Here is a 17,519-nt window from a genome sequence, read left to right on the forward strand (position 1 = left end):
GTACAAGAGATTTTTATGCAGCAGTCCACATGATAATATTAATAATTGTGTTAAAATAAAATATTTTTAATTTTCTTCACAAATCATTCAAAAAAATAAAAGGGAAAAAAAAACCCAAAAGATTCTTTAACAGAGCTACATCAACCCTCGCACCAGACATAATAAGGACAGGCTGTCAAGCCATTAACAAGAACTAGTGCCTTAATTGTCTTTCGCAAGAAACTGATTATAATTATTTAATTTGAAACAGTCCATTCAAAGTTCAAGGGAATACAAAAATTGAGCTGCCAACAGTATATAGCCTGGTCAGACTGCACGGATGTGCAGGCTCAGGTCTGGTTCTATACTGGTGGCAAAGGCTGATCACTTATGGTTCCAGCAGGTTAAGGGTTAAGACAGATCCACAAAATTGCCTCCCCCACACCTACTGTAGTCATTAATGTTTTTATTATTACATACTATCAATATCAAAATTTCCATATTTATCTATATATATATATATATATATATATATATATATATATATATATATATATATATATATATATATATATATATATATATATATATTAAAGGGCTCTGCTGATGTTTTTTTGGCAGGTGACACATTGCTAATTAGAAATTCCATTATTCTATTTTTGATGGATGTGTAATACCATGAGGGATGGTTACAGGGTTTCCACTTTTAAGGGTATAAAAAAAGCCACAAAAAGCTTAATAATATTATTAATAATAAATCTATCAACTGTTCACATCCTAACAAATATTTGTTGTTTCTTCTTTAAAAAAAATCAAAATGTATAGAATATTTTCAACAGTCGAAAACAGGTTAAATATTTGCACATAATTTTATCAATAGTTGACCATAATACCTTTGCATTCTTTATGGAAAGATTAATACAAGCAGTTAGTTTACATGTTAGTTTGTAATATACTGGTATTGTATTATCTCAAATTTAAATTTGTTATAAGGTTGTTTAAGTTCAGTAAAACTTGTAAATTTGATACTAAAAATTTAATGACTGGATTTTAAATTCTTCACAGGTGGAAATGGATAGTTTTCTTTGCTATTTTACAACTGACATGTTTTTCATCAGAAGCTATGAAAATACGTAAGTAAATTTTTCTTTTTTTATTTTGAAACTTGTTAAAGTGTATTCATTGTTTTTGTTTTTGGTTGGGTTAAATGTCGCACCAATACCTTATAAGTCATATGGTGAAGTTCAAGCTTTAATGGTGGAAAAAGACCTCAGGTGCCCCTCTGTACATTATTTCAGGTACAAACAGGCACTTGAGTAGAACCACCGGCGTTCCGTTAGCTAGCTGGGCAGGTTAAAATATTTAAACAACATATTATACACAATTCAATTCGAATAATTAACACTTTTTGATAAACTATCAATAGAAGTGTACTGATATTGAGCTTAAACTTAGTACATAATTGAGATTATTGTGCTAATTTGTGTATTTGCACTCAGAATATCTCTTTGACACATCAGAATATTTTGACTAAGTGTTTTATCAATTTGGTTTACAAGTTAAACTAGTAGAATTAGTAGACATTATTAAATACTGCAAAATTTTATTAAAGGACAGTCAAATCACTTAAAGCTACTTGTCTCCAGTTTGTTAAACTAAAACAATTTATAAGAAATAAAGAAACTTTTATTTTAAAAAAAACTAAATTAAGGAGTTTTTAACAAATTTAACTAAAATCCTTAGATTAATTAAATGTAAGGGTTAAGAATATAATTGGTGACCATTAAATTTATTGTTAATCAGTTTAATCAAACTCTTAATATCCTTAAATGTTGGGATTCCCAATCTTTTTTGTTGTTCGGTTTTGGCATCATTTTTACGGGAATATTTCCCAAAATATGTTCAGATGGATATTGAACAGTTGCAGACCACATGATCAAAGTATTAAACATGGATATGCTGGTTATTCTTGATCTTGCACTGGTGGTTACGTCGCCAGCAAGTTTAAGGCCAATGACTATTTTCCTACCTCATTACTAATACAGAAATGGACTGGCTTAAAGTTAACCGGGAATCTTGAGGGCCTAATTAAGTCTTTTATGATAAATGAAATTGCTTATTCATAAATACTATATAGTGTTTGACTAATTTAATTTTGTTAATACATACTAATGAATAGAAATTGAAATGGTCTAAGCATGATTCTGAATCACTAACATGTTGCTTTTATTTTTAAGAGTGTTAATTTAATTTCAGGTGCAATTTTTACTTTACCCCTAACCTAGGTATCGGTAATGGATATTCCATGCTTTGAATTTTGAAGTCTGTTTGAAGTTTAAAGCCACATTATTAATTATGCCTCAGAAACAAATAAATCTTAACTTCTTAAGAAAGGGCAAACATGAATTTTATAATGTTTAAATAATAGTTTAACCCATAACTGCATGTGCATTTTGGCTATTTTTGTGTCGCCTTGAAAAAGGCGACATATAGGTGTTACTTTTGTCGGGGGTGTCGGCGTTGTGTCTGCGTTGGCGTCGTTGTTGGTGTCGGTTCCCCTTAAGCTTGTCCAGAGCATAAGTCAGTCATTATAAGTCGGATTGACTTCAAACTTGGTATGCATGCTTCTTACAATGACCCGAAGTGCAGTGCACAAGAACCGGTACTCTGCACTCCTTATTTTTTGAGTTATTGCCCTTTGTTAATTTTCATACTTTATTTTTGTCCAGGCCATTTCTCCTAAAGTATCAAATCTATGGACTTGAAACTTCATAGGATGATAGATCTCATTAAGAAGAAGTGCAGTGCACAAGAACTGGTACTCTGCATTTCTTATTTTTTGAGTTATTGCCATTTGTTAATTTTCATACTTAATTTTTGTCCGGGCCATTTTTCCTAAAGTATAAAAGCTATGGACTTGAAACTTCATAGGATGATAGATCTCATTAAGAAGAAGTGCAGTGCACAAGAACTGGTACTCTGCATTTCTTATTTTTTGAGTTATTGCCCTTTGTTAATTGTCATACTTTATTTTTGTCCGGACCATTTCTCCTAAAGTATAAAAGCTATGGACTTGAAACTTCATAGGATGATAGATCTCATTAAGGAGAAGTGCAGTGCACAAGAACTGGTACTCTGCATTTCTTATTTTTTGAGTTATTGCCCTTTGTTTATTTTCATACTTTATTTTTGTCCAGGCCATTTCTCCTTAAGTATAAAAGCTATGGACATGAAACTTCATAGGATGATAGATCTCATTAAGAAGAAGTGCAGTGTCCAAGAACTGGTACTCTGCATTTCTTATTTTTTGAGTTATTGCCCTTGTTAATTTTCAAAATTTATTTTTGTCTAGGCCATTTCTCATAAATTATAAAAGCTTTAGACTTGAAACTTAGTAGGATTATAGATCTTATTGATAAGAAGTGCAATGTACAGAAACTGCTGCTCTGCATTTCTTATTTTTTGAGTTATTGCCCTTTGTTGATTTTCAAATATCATTTTTGTCCTGGCCATTTCTCCTAAACAATAATGTTCACAAGGCGACACATCCGACTCGCAGAGTTCTAGTTATTGAAAAGTCTCCCTTACAAGTTCAAATTGCAATAAAACTGTAAAACCTCCTTCAATACTAATCAAACTTGGCACAAATGTTGACTGGACCATTGCCTTTACAACAACATGCTCATTCTTAAATTTCCAGTTACCATGGCAATGAGGGGACATCTCAAAATTGTCAAAATTAAATCACTATTTTGCGTTGATTTTTTCCATCAAAATTGAATTCAAAGTCAGTCTGCTGCAACTTCTCAATGGATTGAGATAGAGTTAAAAAAAATCAAACATTACTGAGGCATAATGGAAACTTCAATATGAAAATATAGAACTTGAATTACAAACAAAGTAAACTGATTTGTTCTGTAAATAAAGAGCTAAGATAATCATGACTCTTTTATAGAACATTCAAGTAATTGTATGTGTATTGAAAGAAGAAACATGAAGTTCTTTTTTGTGTTATACAGGATGCGTAAATATAAATACAGGACATGATGTTGAATATGATGAATCAACTGAAGTTTGCTGTAATGGGGTACACAGAAAATTCATCAAAGGACATGAACATAGATGTTGTATTAAGATATCAAAAGATGGTAAGCTATGGAAATTCAGTATTAACACAATTAACGCTCTCATGTGAAAGAATATATATGACAAAACTGATATGTAATAGAAAGAGCACCGAAACACGAGGCTATCTGATTTGTACGAGGGGGCGTAGCCCCCGAGTATAAATCAGATTGCCGAGTGTTTTGTTGTTCTTTCTCTTTTGTATCATAGTCAAACATGACAGCACGTTCCCTGTTGTCATAATATGAAACCCCAGAAAAAATTAACCAATGAACGAGCATTTGAATATGATAGTTCTGCCCCTTTCCCTTTCTCTGCCGTCACAATATGTAAACCCCGGCAAAAATGAACCAATCCACGGGCATTATCTGGAGTGAGGGTAACTGATACCAGCACTCCAGTTACAGCACTGTGCATGCATATGTATACAATTTAACTCTGACACTTTTTCAACAGAAAGGTACCCAAACTATGATACAAGTTTAATTAATATTGTGATATGAATTTTACCATTACCATCATGGATAAATGATTGTAATATGCTTTAACTGTCACATTCAAATGCAACCTTCAACTTTGAATGACCTTGACTGTCAAGGTCAGATAAGAAATTTGAAGTATATTTCGTTCAATCAAATTATGTTTTATAGGAGAATTTATTACTTCAATATTCTTCCTTTATGATGTGTATGACTTTAGAAAAAGTTACGCTTGACGGTGACTCTTGTTAGTTTAAACAATACACTCCTTAATTTTGTCTCTAAAATATAATGACCATTTTTGTGCCCCTTATTTTTTACATAGGAAATTGTTTTTCTAACTTTTGAAATTACACAGAGATTTATTTTATTTTCTTTATTTTTTTCAAGGTGATACTAAACGAGAGTTATACAACATAACAACATCCCTGTGTTGTGGTGGGGTTCTTTATAAACTACAACCAGAACAAATGAGAATGAATCCAGTTTGTTGTGGAGACCAGGTTCTAATGAATCACAGCGCTCAGTTTTGTTGTGGACAGAAACTATATACATACTCAACAAAACATTTTAGTAAGCATAAATTAATAGTGTAAAATATTTTTTTTTAAATGTAAATATACATTGTATTTAATAATCTAAAATGCAGTGGGCAAGTTTATTCATATGATCCCACTAGGAATGTATTCATTCACATGATCACAGTAGGTACATTTTTTCATGTGATCACAGTAGAGACATTACATTTTTGTGATCCCCCTTAGAACATCATTTTATATGATCCAACTTAGGACACCCTTTCATGTGTTCATACAAAGAATTAAGCTGATAATCTTTCATGTGATTCCACTAGGGACATCATTTCATATAATTTCACTTGAGACATCATTTGAGCCGCGTCACGAGAAAAGCAACATAGTGGGTTTGCAACCAGCATGGAACCAGACCAGCCTGCACTTACGTGAAGTCTGATCAGGATCCATGCTGTTCGCTTACCAACAGAAACTGACATTTTTGGGACATTTTTTATGTGATCCATTGTTAGTTACAAGAGACATTCTTGCATGTGATCTCACTAGAATTTTTGCTTGTGATATCACAAAGGTCATTCTCTCATGTGATATCACTAAGAACATTTTTTTATGTGATCTGAGTTAGGCCATTCTTTCATTTGACCAAGCTTACCAGGAAAATTGTTTCCTGTAATCTCACATTGTTTTTATCAACCGCAACTTTTTTTGGCCCTTTCCGTAAGTCTTCGGATAATAGCTGAGGAAGATCCGATTGTGTTTTCATGTGATCTTTCTAGGAGCATTTTTCCATGTTGTTCCTCTAAAAACATTCTTGTTACAATGTAATCCAATATGTTTGTTCTTAAAGTCCTCGCCTGAAAACTGAAATTTTAAAGTGGGGGAACCAGAGTTCTCTGTTAATTGCTGAACCATACAATTTAATAACAGTAATGGTGTATCTCCAGCTATAACTCCTACAATACAATTTATAAAATTGGTGATAATTTAACATTGGCATTACAGTATAATAAATAACTTCATCTGTCTTGCAGACTGTTTTAGCAGAGGGGACATTTCATTTCCAATAGAAGAAGGTGATAAAGTCTGCTATAAACAAAATAAAACAGGAACAACTATTAAGCTGTACACAAAAGAGGAAGTCAAAGAAAAAGGACAATCCGCAAAGTGTTGCGGATTACATTTGTACCAGCATGGTGGTACCCATGTCTGTTTTAGGAAAGAAAGTCTATTTCTTCAAGGTGCAATCCCAGAAGAATGTGGTCCAAATCGCACTATTCATGATGCAAGTAAGACAGTGTGCTGTCAAGACACAGGTTGGTGAAATGTCTACATAAAAATTTTCATTTTTTTAAATAAGTAGTGTAATAAATTATTTGAGAAAATTAGAAGAGAATTGAAAAAAACAACAGGCTGTTTCATCAACAAAGAAATCGCAATTCCCTAGCCGCTGGTAGGGGGTGCAGAGTGTTAACATCATACCAATGCTTTTTCTTTACAAAATAATGTTGCGGAAGTAAAGCTTTACAAATCTACATGTTTGCATACCAAAATTAATCAAGATCTGAGATGTTGTCATATTTCGGTGGGAAAGTAGCAAGCTACCGTAAACAGCTTCACCCATTTAACAACATTTAACAACATTGTTGCTATTTTTTCCTAATGTCAATCCGTTTAAAAAAGACATTACCCGTTCTAAAAATATCTTGATGTCACTTTGACAAGTCTAATTAGTTGGACTTTGAAATAATTAGTAAGATTTTTCAAATATAGTTTGTACATTACTGTTGCGTGATGTTTGAGTGAAAGGTATTTTCAGCTTTCAGTTCCATCTGAGGACAAGGTGTCACTGCCACAGGTGTACCTCAGTTTCTGATCATAACACCATACAATAGATAAAATATAAGCCGCGTCACGACAAAACCAACATAGTGCGTTTGCGACCAGCATGGATCCAGACCAGCCTGCGCATCCGCGCAGTCTGATCAGGATCCATGCTGTTCGCTGTCAGTTTCTTCACTTGTAATAGAGTTGGTAAGCAAACAGCATGGATCCTGATCAGACTGCGTGGATGCGCAGGCTGGTCTGGATCCATGCTGGTCACAAACGCACTATGTTGGTTTTATCGTGACGTGGCTCAAATGAAGCTTAATTGAAAGCTTAAAAGTTGTTCAAAAAACAGCAGTATTGAAAATGTTACAGACTACTTTTTAATGAGCCTGTTCATAAAAGGCATTGTGACTACATGTGAAAGCTCCAGCGTTTATTTTAGAAGCTAGCGACAGCCTCAGATATCTTCATATTCAAGGTGGATGATAGAAAAACTGTTACTGAATTTTTGTATCAAAATTAATGTAATTACAGGTTCAATTTTAATTCAAATTTCAGGAAAGCTGATACCAATTGGCATGTATGCTTCAAAGTACCATGACACACTTCCAAACCTAGACTGTTTTAAGGGAAAGCTAGTGGACCTTGATAAAGACAAAATAGTTTACAATGGAGATGATGGAAAAATCATTCCAAAACACTTTGATCAATGTGGTCCAGGTGAGTAACATTATGAATTAGAATATTGTATATTTTAGTCACAAAACTTTTACAATTTTTATTTTATATATAAAACCATTAACCGGTTAAAGCTATATATCTGCTATTTACAAAGTGTTGATCTGATTTTTTGAAAAAGAAAAATTTCAAAATACTTTCCTCATGAACTAAACAGGCATGCATAAAATCATCACTGAAAGGTAAATACTATAAAAAAGCACCATTATATTCAGTTCTGAATCATTTTAATATGTTTACATACAATATTTATGTGTTGAATATAAGAGTCATTCAATGTTGAGAATTCCTTTGAGAATTCAAAATCATAAGGTTATGAAAACAGCATAAGTTATATCAAAATGTTTCATGACTCAATATATCCTTAAAATTCTGACATACCCTGTGAATATAAGAAGGAATCATTATTAGAGCCGCGTCACAACAAAACCAACATAATGGGTTTGCGACCAGTAGGATCCAGACCAGCCTGCGCCTCCGTACAGTCTGATTCGCTATCAGTTTCTCTACATGTTATAGGGTTATAGGGTTTGTAAGCGAACAGCATGGATCCTGATCAGACTGCGCGGATGCGTAGGCTGGTCTGGATCCATGCTGGTCGCAAACAAATTATGTTGGTTTTGTCATGATGCGGCCCATTATAGTGGACATCTACATATCTGTATACTAGTATGCATTATTTTACTTCTTTTATAGATACCTATGACCCCCAAAACAGTAGAGTGAGAGGAATTTGTTGCGATGGCAAATTGCATTTTCATAAGTTGAATGACATGAATGCCATGTGCTGTGGAACAGAGCTTATTGACAAAAGCAACCAAAGCTGTTGTAACAACAGAAAAATCACAAAATCACAAAAATGCTGTGGAGACAGTGAGTTATTTTACAATATTAAATATAATTCAATTATTTTACATGTATATATATTGAGATTGACCCTACCTGTGTGAGGTGTGTTGATATGTCACTACCCCCTGGGACAAAGTTATCTTTTGTCCCAGCTACCTTTCCTAGACAATCAAAGCTGCAGTGTTTTTTCATATAAAATTAAATTTTGTCTAAATATTACATCACTGTGATAACAATTCTTTCATTTCAAAAGAAGATAAAAAGATATATATTTAGAAAATATATTTATCACATACCCATGCCACTTTTGGGACTTGTGCACAGCTGTGCGTATATTTTGACCAGGTACGTACCTGATTTTGACATAACATCATTTGCGTTATACAAACATAGCATAAAGATGTGCTAAGTTAGCATGACAACTTTGTCACTATAGGCATATAAATAATAAATAAGGATTATTTCACTATAAACATTTCTTATGTTGGTTATGTGATAAATAGAATATTAATTTGTGTAGATTCATTACTTAATTAATATTGGGCCTGTGGAATAAAATAATATTATGCTTGCCAGAGGCTTGCATAATATAATTTTATACAACTCATTTTCAATAAATTCAGTTTTAAACATACACACATTTAGTATCCACTAATTATGTATCTTTTTTTTAAAGAAAGAAAATGATATCTCAATCAAATAAATTATATTTAAAAGAATGTTGCATGAAAAGAGGTAGGGGGTAATGGAGGGGGTTGGCAGTAGTGATAAGTCAACGTGCCAATTAACACCTGTGAGATTTTGACTACATGAAGTCACTGGATTTTTACATATTTTGTATTTCTATATTTGAGTTTACCAATTTAGTTTATACATGTTCATTGTTCAGGAACCCAACGCATTTTCCTACTATTTATAGAAATTTTATATTTTTCCCATATTATAAGACTTGAGCTAGATTAAGATCAAGTGAGCTGTATCAAATATGTCACAAGTTCCAAAAACATACATGTACTAGATTATATATAAGAATATATTGTTAAAATGGTATTTTTGCATTGATTTTTTGATATTCACCAAAAGATTATGTAAAATATATGTGACATGTGAACTATAATGATACACTTGTGTATCAAAATGAAAAAATAGGTTTAATTAATAGACATTAAAGCGGCCTTCAGCTTTTTTAAAGGTTAAATATGTTATTTTTAGATAAATTGTTTTCGGAATCATGCAGTTGTAAAATCAAAAGAATTAATGTGGAAATGAAATTTTCCTTTAATAAAATACATAAACAAAATACATAAACAATGCGGAAACCTCTAAATACCTCTAATCTAACGTTCTGCTAGAAATGCGGACAAGTTTACCGATTTTCTATTTTTAGAAACAAGGTCACTGGTGCAATATAAATAGCTCTTAAGCTCTCTTAAAAGTGATATGATGCACTTTTTCAAGATAAAATTACAGAAATACTTAGTTTGATCATTTAATTTAAGTAACACAGAATTGTTTTTCCAACAAAAAATAAAAAACTGAAGGCCACTTTAAACTACATTTGTATAAAAAAAGAAGCATATCAAATCATTTCAAATGTATGGGCTACATATAATTGCCTACATACATGACTTTTGTTCCTTTGAATTTAAAATATTTTCTGTTATTTTTTTTATTTTCAATTACAGCCGTTTATGATATTTACAAAAACGATGTCATATGCTGTAACAGACAGCTTTACAATAATTCCTACTTGTGTTGTAAGCCACAGTCAAGTGTCGAAATTCCAACATTAAAGCAAAATAGGAATGACAATACATGCTGTGGGAAAACAACATTCCACCCATTAGTGGCAATGTGCTGTGATGGCAAGGTGGAATTTGGTTCAAAGGTACAATGTAAATTTAGCTCTTGACATGCACACAGCAGGACACTTAGTAATCTCCCCATATCTCACTGACATAGCTCCAGATAGAATGTTTGTTATTTTGTGTAAGGTAGCGGTCACCTATGCTAGACAGTTGCCTTCTCAATCAGACCAAGCCTTACCATTTTTAATCTGTCCATGTTGGCTGACCTTTAACACGGTGTAGAAACAGGAGCACTGTTTAATTTATTGCAAGCCCATATGTATGGTTTATTGTGAACACAAGCTTCTTTTATAGTGATCAGAATGATTACTATATCTTTTTGGAAGCTTATTTTCAATTTGTTCAGGTTTCTACAAGCATTAAGGAAGTAGATGATTTTACTCTCTTTAATTAATTTACTCTCCTTAAATAATGACATATATCAAACAAAAAATTTGATCTTCTTAAATAAAAGGTTATCAAGAAACAGATTTCACTCAGGTTATTGATTGATAGGCCATCAAGGCCTTCTTGTTAACAGCACTATTGATTACCTTTTCAAAAAGGTCTAAATCCTTATTTATGACAGACACATGTAATTAATTTTTCCCTTTTTATAAAGTTGATGAATTTAGCTGGAATTTTTGTCTAAAATAATTAACAAGGAGACAAATAATAAATTTCAGAGCTGCGACTTGAGGGATGAAGTAGAAAAAAAATCTGTTGCAACACCTAGGCCAGGAAAGGTTATAAAAGATACAGTGCATCAAATTATTGCTGCAAACCAAAAATCTCCACGAAACTTAGTCTGTCAGGCTTGTCTCCAATATGAAAGACCTGAAAGCGATTGTGTTAAACGGTTCAGTAAGTATGTTTATGTGAACAACTAATTTCTCATTGCATTTTACCATTTTATCACATTTTTAATGCAAGAGTCTTTCTGTTTTTTATAGTCAGAAGTTGAGTTTTATTTAGTATACAAGTACATTTATTGGACCCTATCGGTCAACATTTGGCTATCAAAGATCAAATAAAAAAATAGCGGGAATTTATTATTATTAATCTTTTATCTTGCTGGAATTGTAATTGATAAGCTTTAGCCACTAGTATAGAGCCAGGTCAGCCTGCACATCCATGCAGTTTTAAACCTGGTTCTATACTGTTAGTTGGTGTATAGACATTCCCCCCCCCCCCCCACTATCAAAGTGAATTACCGGACATTTGCCCCCAAGGATCTCTTATGTCTACCCCTATTATGCGCTAGTCATTGAGAATGCATTCTGCATGTGTAGATAATTCCCCTTACTGGCATCAACTTAATTTGAATTCAATCCAGAACAAGAATGATAATGATGAATTATTTTGAAATAGGAGGACAGTGAGTTTTACTGTTGCCACACAGCACTTCATTTGGTTCATTAAAGAGGGTTAATTATAATAACTATTACTGTATTTAATGTATGACTTCTTTTTAACTCTCTGAGTTAAGTTAGTTATATTTATTTCAAACAGGATTTCAAGTCTATGTCTTTGACATCACCGAAAAAGGAGGTCGAACTAGATTACATGTTTTATTTCTGGAGCCAAAGTTTATGCGGAAAACAAGAATGGTTTTGTATACATCTGGAACATGCAAGTGTTTTAAGCAAAACACCATTTATGACATATATACCAACAGAAATTTGAAAGACAAGGTTAAGTTGTCAAATAGATTTCGATCACATTTTACAGTGAAGGATATGTTTTACAAAGTTAAAGGAAACTTTGGCAATTTTTATAAGGACAATACATGCCAAGTAGAGAGGTACTACAGACCAATTGTTACTTGATGAAACATCACACATTTAGACAACTCTTCAATCCCATCTTCTCGGCTCTTTCTGTCAAACTTTGGATTAGAACGAAAAATAGCCAAGATGTTGCTATGGACAATGCTTGTGCTGATCAAGGTATTTACCAATGAGATTGGTCATCACACAGGTGTTCAATGTTCCTACCAAAAGTTCAAAACCCTCATTTTTTACATTCATATATTGGTATATACATGTATCTCATTTTTTTCTTAACCATATACAAAGGGTTAGTGAGCCCCTAGCACAGACAAATATGGCTTGAAAGGCAGGCCCTTTGATTGTCACCTACAGCTCTTTTAAGGGCTACCTCCTTTTCATATTGTCTAAGGTAACTGAACATTTAGGTTCTCATTGACTGCCATACAGTAACCTACTTTTGGCTTAAAATTCATATCTTTGGCTAATACTCTGTGGAAACTGCATGGAGGTGCTACAAAATTAACTCTTTAAGGACATACCTGGTGACATGTTCAGGGTCTGTACTCGACAGCAAAAGCTTTTATGTACCAGTCGCAGGCTGATGGATATTCTTTAAACCTTGAATATGTACATACATCAATATACAATGCTCCCAAGGCTCCAATTTCTTAGTCATGGCCACCATCTTTAGTCCTAAATGGTGTAGGTAAAAAATAATTATTTCATTACAACATAATAATAATACATAAATTTCCATGACATCATTATTAAACGTCATATTAACTTGAGATGTAAAATGAAATATTTTGTTATTCTATGAACAAAAAATATTCATAAAACCAAAAACTCCCATACTTGTGATGAAATTTTTCAGAAAGTACTATGTAGTGTCTTTCGATATTAAATATACCCTTAACCCTTTACCACATATATACGCGAAACAACGCACTTTCGACCACCCCCTTTTTTAGGCCTCAAATAGTGAAAAAATGTCCTATTTGGGCCCCAAACATAAGTTTTTGTTTGAGAAATGTTGTTAAAAAAAAATTGAGCACTTTTTCGGCGCCGCCCCCCATCCAAAAGATACATCAGGGGGTTGCCAGAAGGGGGATGTGCCCCCTTCTGTTAGGGGGGTCTGAAGGGGGGCGGAGTCCCCCTCATCGCCAAGAAAATTTTAGACTTGTGAGAGGCTAAAAATGACCCCAGGTCGATCATAATGTAACGTTTAACCAACGCTGAAAAGCCTTTGACTCTATCTCAATCCCTTGAGAAGTTGCAGCACTTTGAAATAAATTTTGATGGAAAAAATCGAGGCAAAATAGTGATTTTTGGCAATTTTGAGATGTCCCCTCGTTGCCATGGTAACAGGAAATTTAAGACTGAGCATGTCGTTACAAAGGCAGGCAATGGTCCAGTCAACATTTGTGCCAAGTTTGATAAGTATTGAAGCATTTTTCATAGTTTCATAACAGTTTGAACTTTTAACAGGAGGCTTTTCAGTGAAAACGGCCATTTTTCACAATATGCTCATGGGGGAAAGGGTTAAGTGACTATTTTGTCAAAATTTTCAATGGCTCTGTGAAAAATATTTTCTTTGAATATATTATTTTTCTAGAATACCAATATCACTGATGTGTATATTAAAAACAAAGGTAATTTCTGCAAATGAATTAAATTAATAATCTTATGCTTTGATTTGTAATGGTTTTTTGTAATGGAAACACGGGTTACCAAAAAAATTATCAGATGTACATAAATACATGTAAAATCTCATAGAAAGACGTCTTTCATGTTTACAATAAAGTATTATTGTTCAGTATTAGTTTAGAAAATGACATGCTCTGATTTTTTTTGGATTTTTTTCTTCAGTTTATGGTGAATTTTCTACAAATTTGAAAATTAAAAAAAAAATGTAAATTTGACAATATCTAATGAGCCAAATTTGAACAATGCCAAAGAAAAATCATTAAGAGCCGTGCCATGACAAAACCAACATAATGGGTTTGCGACCAGCATGGATCTGTACCAGCCTACGCATCCGCGCAGTCTGATCAGGATCCATGCTGTTCCCTATCAGTTTCTCTAATTGTAAAAGGGTTGGTAAGTGAACAGCATGGATCCTGATCAGACTGCGCGGATGCACAGGCTGGTCTGGATCCATGCTGGTCGCAAACCCATTATGTTGGTTTTGTTGTGATGCGGCTCATTTATGAAAGCCGGCAACTTTTTTCACATTTACAAAAAAGTATCATTATTCAGTATTAATTTAGAAAATGACATTTCCTGATTTTTTTTTTTCAATTTGATGATGAATTTTCTACAACTATGAAAATTAAAAAAAAAAAATGTAAATTTGACAATATCTAATAAGCCAAATTTAAACAATGCCAAAGAAAAATCTTTTATCCAAGCTGGTTTACAAAAATTTAGAAAATGATTTTTGCAGTGCTCTCAATAAAATTCAATATATTGTTTGTATATCATTTCAAAATTTTCTATCACAATTATAAAGCTCGGCTTCCCCCTATTAGAGTCACAAGCATACTTGTATTACATTATTTATGTGAGTTCATAAGTACTTGAGCTGATTCAGGAGTATTATACATTGTATATAACAAGTGTTTATCAATAATATAATGTTTATCGAACAGTGTAATGTTTTTGGTAAACAACTGTCTATAATAGACTCTCCTAAAATTTAACCTTAGGATACACTACAATACCATCAAGAGTATACTAGTCATTGGAAAAAGGAAATTTCCATTTAAACCAATCCCCATGCTGCGAAATATAAACAGGAAGTTCACTGATATATCAAAACATGTTTACTTCAATAAACAGTGTCTATGTCATTTCTATTTTTAAATGCATTTTCATCACTTAGAAAAACAATTTTCATACAATGTTATATTTTTTTATATTTTTTTTTTACAAATGATAGGGCTACTATATTTCTATATTGATTTTTCATGTACTTTTTCTTGAATGCTCTTAACATTTTCATTCTTAAATAAATTAAGTTTTAAACTTAAATGGATCAATTTTAATCAATCTTGAAATTTTTAAACATAGTATGGTAATTCACAGAGGAATTGTTAAATGTCTTTTTACATAATCATTTTTAAAAAGTTCTTTGTAATACTTTTTTGTCCTTGTTAAATTTCATTTGTTTTTATTTATGCAATATCAATGTAATAAATGTTTGCTGATTCTCAATTATTTTGGCCTGTATATTATTGAGGAAATTTTGTTGGCTTATTGACTATTGTGACAATTTTTTTTTTATATATTTACTGTTGAAAAAATTTTCTTGGCCTATTTATTATTGAGATAGCATGGCATTTCAATGTTGATTTTAAATATTGCAGTTTAATTTTATAATTTTTTTATTGGTTTCTATACAAATTGGTATCTTTGGAGCTACTAAATTGAATATGACGGATTGATCCATGATTTGTACATCACTAGTTGAGTGTGTGACCGATTGATCCATGATTTGTACATCACTAGTTGAGTGTGTGACCGATTGATCCATGATTTGTACATCACTAGTTGAGTGTGTGACCGATTGATTTATGATTTGTACATCACTAGTTGAGTGTGTGGCCAATTGATCCATGATTTGTACATCACTAGTTGAGTTTGTGACCGATTGATCCATGATTTGTACATCACTAGTTGAGTGTGTGACCAATTGATCCATGATTTGTACATCACTAGTTGAGTGTGTGACCCGATTGATCCATGATTTGTACATCACTAGTTGAGTGTGTGACCGATTGATCCATGATTTGTACATCACTAGTTGAGTGTGTGACCGATTGATCCATGATTTGTACATCACTAGTTGAGTGTGTGACCGATTGATCCCATGATTTGTACATCACTAGTTGAGTGTGTGACCGATTGATCCATGATTTGTACATCACTAGTTGAGTGTGTGACCGATTGATCCATGATTTGTACATCACTAGTTGAGAGAGTGAAATATTTGTACATTTGTAGACCTTTTAAATTTGTAAATATTTTTACCTTTATAAATTCATATTTTGATGTTAATTTTGTTTTTGATATTTCATTGAGAGACATTTTCTGTTTTTAAGCTGTTTATTAAAACATACTCTTAACAAGTTTTCAAATTTTAATTCATTTTTATTTTTGAATAAATAGAACTCTTTTTTCATGGAAAATTACAAGCTTGTCTGCTTTTATTTGTGACTTTTGGCAGAAGGATCATGTGCAATTACAATTGAATGTATGCATAACAAATTGAATGTTAGTAAGGACCAATAGTTGCATCGATTAATTCATGATAATTTTCTTACAATATTTTTGTGTAATTTAATAGATAAAATGTATATAATGTACAATATCATTGTATAATTAAGATATCACAATAGCTAGTCTATCATATTATTTATTTCCATTTTTGATTATTTTTTTTTGTTGAATCAGTAGCAATGGCAGCTAAGAATAGGGATAAACATTCATTTTAACAACAACTTTCAATTATCATCATCAATTATCATTCTTGATTAAAACAGGGCACTCATTTTAATTTACAAAAAACAACCTTTTTTAAGTGTTCTGCTTTTGATTATTGGGGCATTTTAATGTGTTGATTGTTTTTCAAAATCTAAATAGGGCAATATAACACTTTGATTTTGATTTTCTTAACATAATTTTATATTATTCATTTAGTTGGGTTTTTTTGCAAGTAAATTATCATTTATTTATGAAAACTTCAAATGTAAAATTATCACATTCTTATATACATGATTGTTCATTATCATATTGATTAAGCATCATTTTCAGTTATGAATGAAATTGTAAATTCATGAACATGCTACTATCAGGAAAATTTTAGTGCCTGAATAAAGATATATGTTTTTGTAATTTTTGAATTAGAATTGCAAGAAAAAGAAACAGACGTGGGCTGTCATTACAGACAGGCATATCTAGCTGTTTTATTAAAAGTAATTTAAGGTATTCCATCAATCAATATAATTTTTAAGAGACCAGTAAAATCAAATATTTTTGGGATCAGCATTGTATTTTACATGTAAATGCAAATTTTCAATTACATTTGTACTTTGACAATGCCATTTGTGTAAAATAACTAATTTTATATCTAAGACCAGGGTGGGCAATTATGAACGCCAAGTAGAACAGCATGCATAGTCATCCAAAATTCAGGGTTTTATAAAGTATGGAATACCTTAAATAAGAAGAGTGCGCTCTTTATTCCATTACTTTCACAAAATTACTTTTATAAATTACTTTCACATAATTACTTTTATAAATTACTTTCACAAAATTACTTTTATAAATCAACAGTGACAAAAAGTTGATTGTATCACAATATAGTTG

General features: G+C 32.1%; 1 protein-coding gene across 1 annotated transcript; it reads left to right on the forward strand.

The window, feature by feature from the left end:
• The first annotated feature begins 711 nt into the window (after positions 1-711).
• LOC132754979 (uncharacterized) lies at positions 712-16,721 on the forward strand. The gene is made up of 10 exons (XM_060745743.1): positions 712-828; positions 1,045-1,112; positions 3,999-4,127; positions 4,974-5,156; positions 6,148-6,429; positions 7,502-7,663; positions 8,378-8,554; positions 10,216-10,418; positions 11,064-11,241; positions 11,890-16,721. The coding sequence occupies exons 1-10, from the start codon at positions 797-799 to the stop codon at positions 12,204-12,206; spliced, it is 1,731 nt and encodes a 576-aa protein (XP_060601726.1). The 5' UTR covers positions 712-796; the 3' UTR covers positions 12,207-16,721.
• Positions 16,722-17,519: the final 798 nt, after the last annotated feature.

The sequence above is a fragment of the Ruditapes philippinarum genome, unplaced genomic scaffold (assembly GCF_026571515.1).
Source record: "Ruditapes philippinarum isolate M1 unplaced genomic scaffold, ASM2657151v2 ctg5104_1_1_1_1, whole genome shotgun sequence".
Taxonomy (NCBI): Eukaryota; Metazoa; Mollusca; class Bivalvia; order Venerida; family Veneridae; genus Ruditapes; species Ruditapes philippinarum.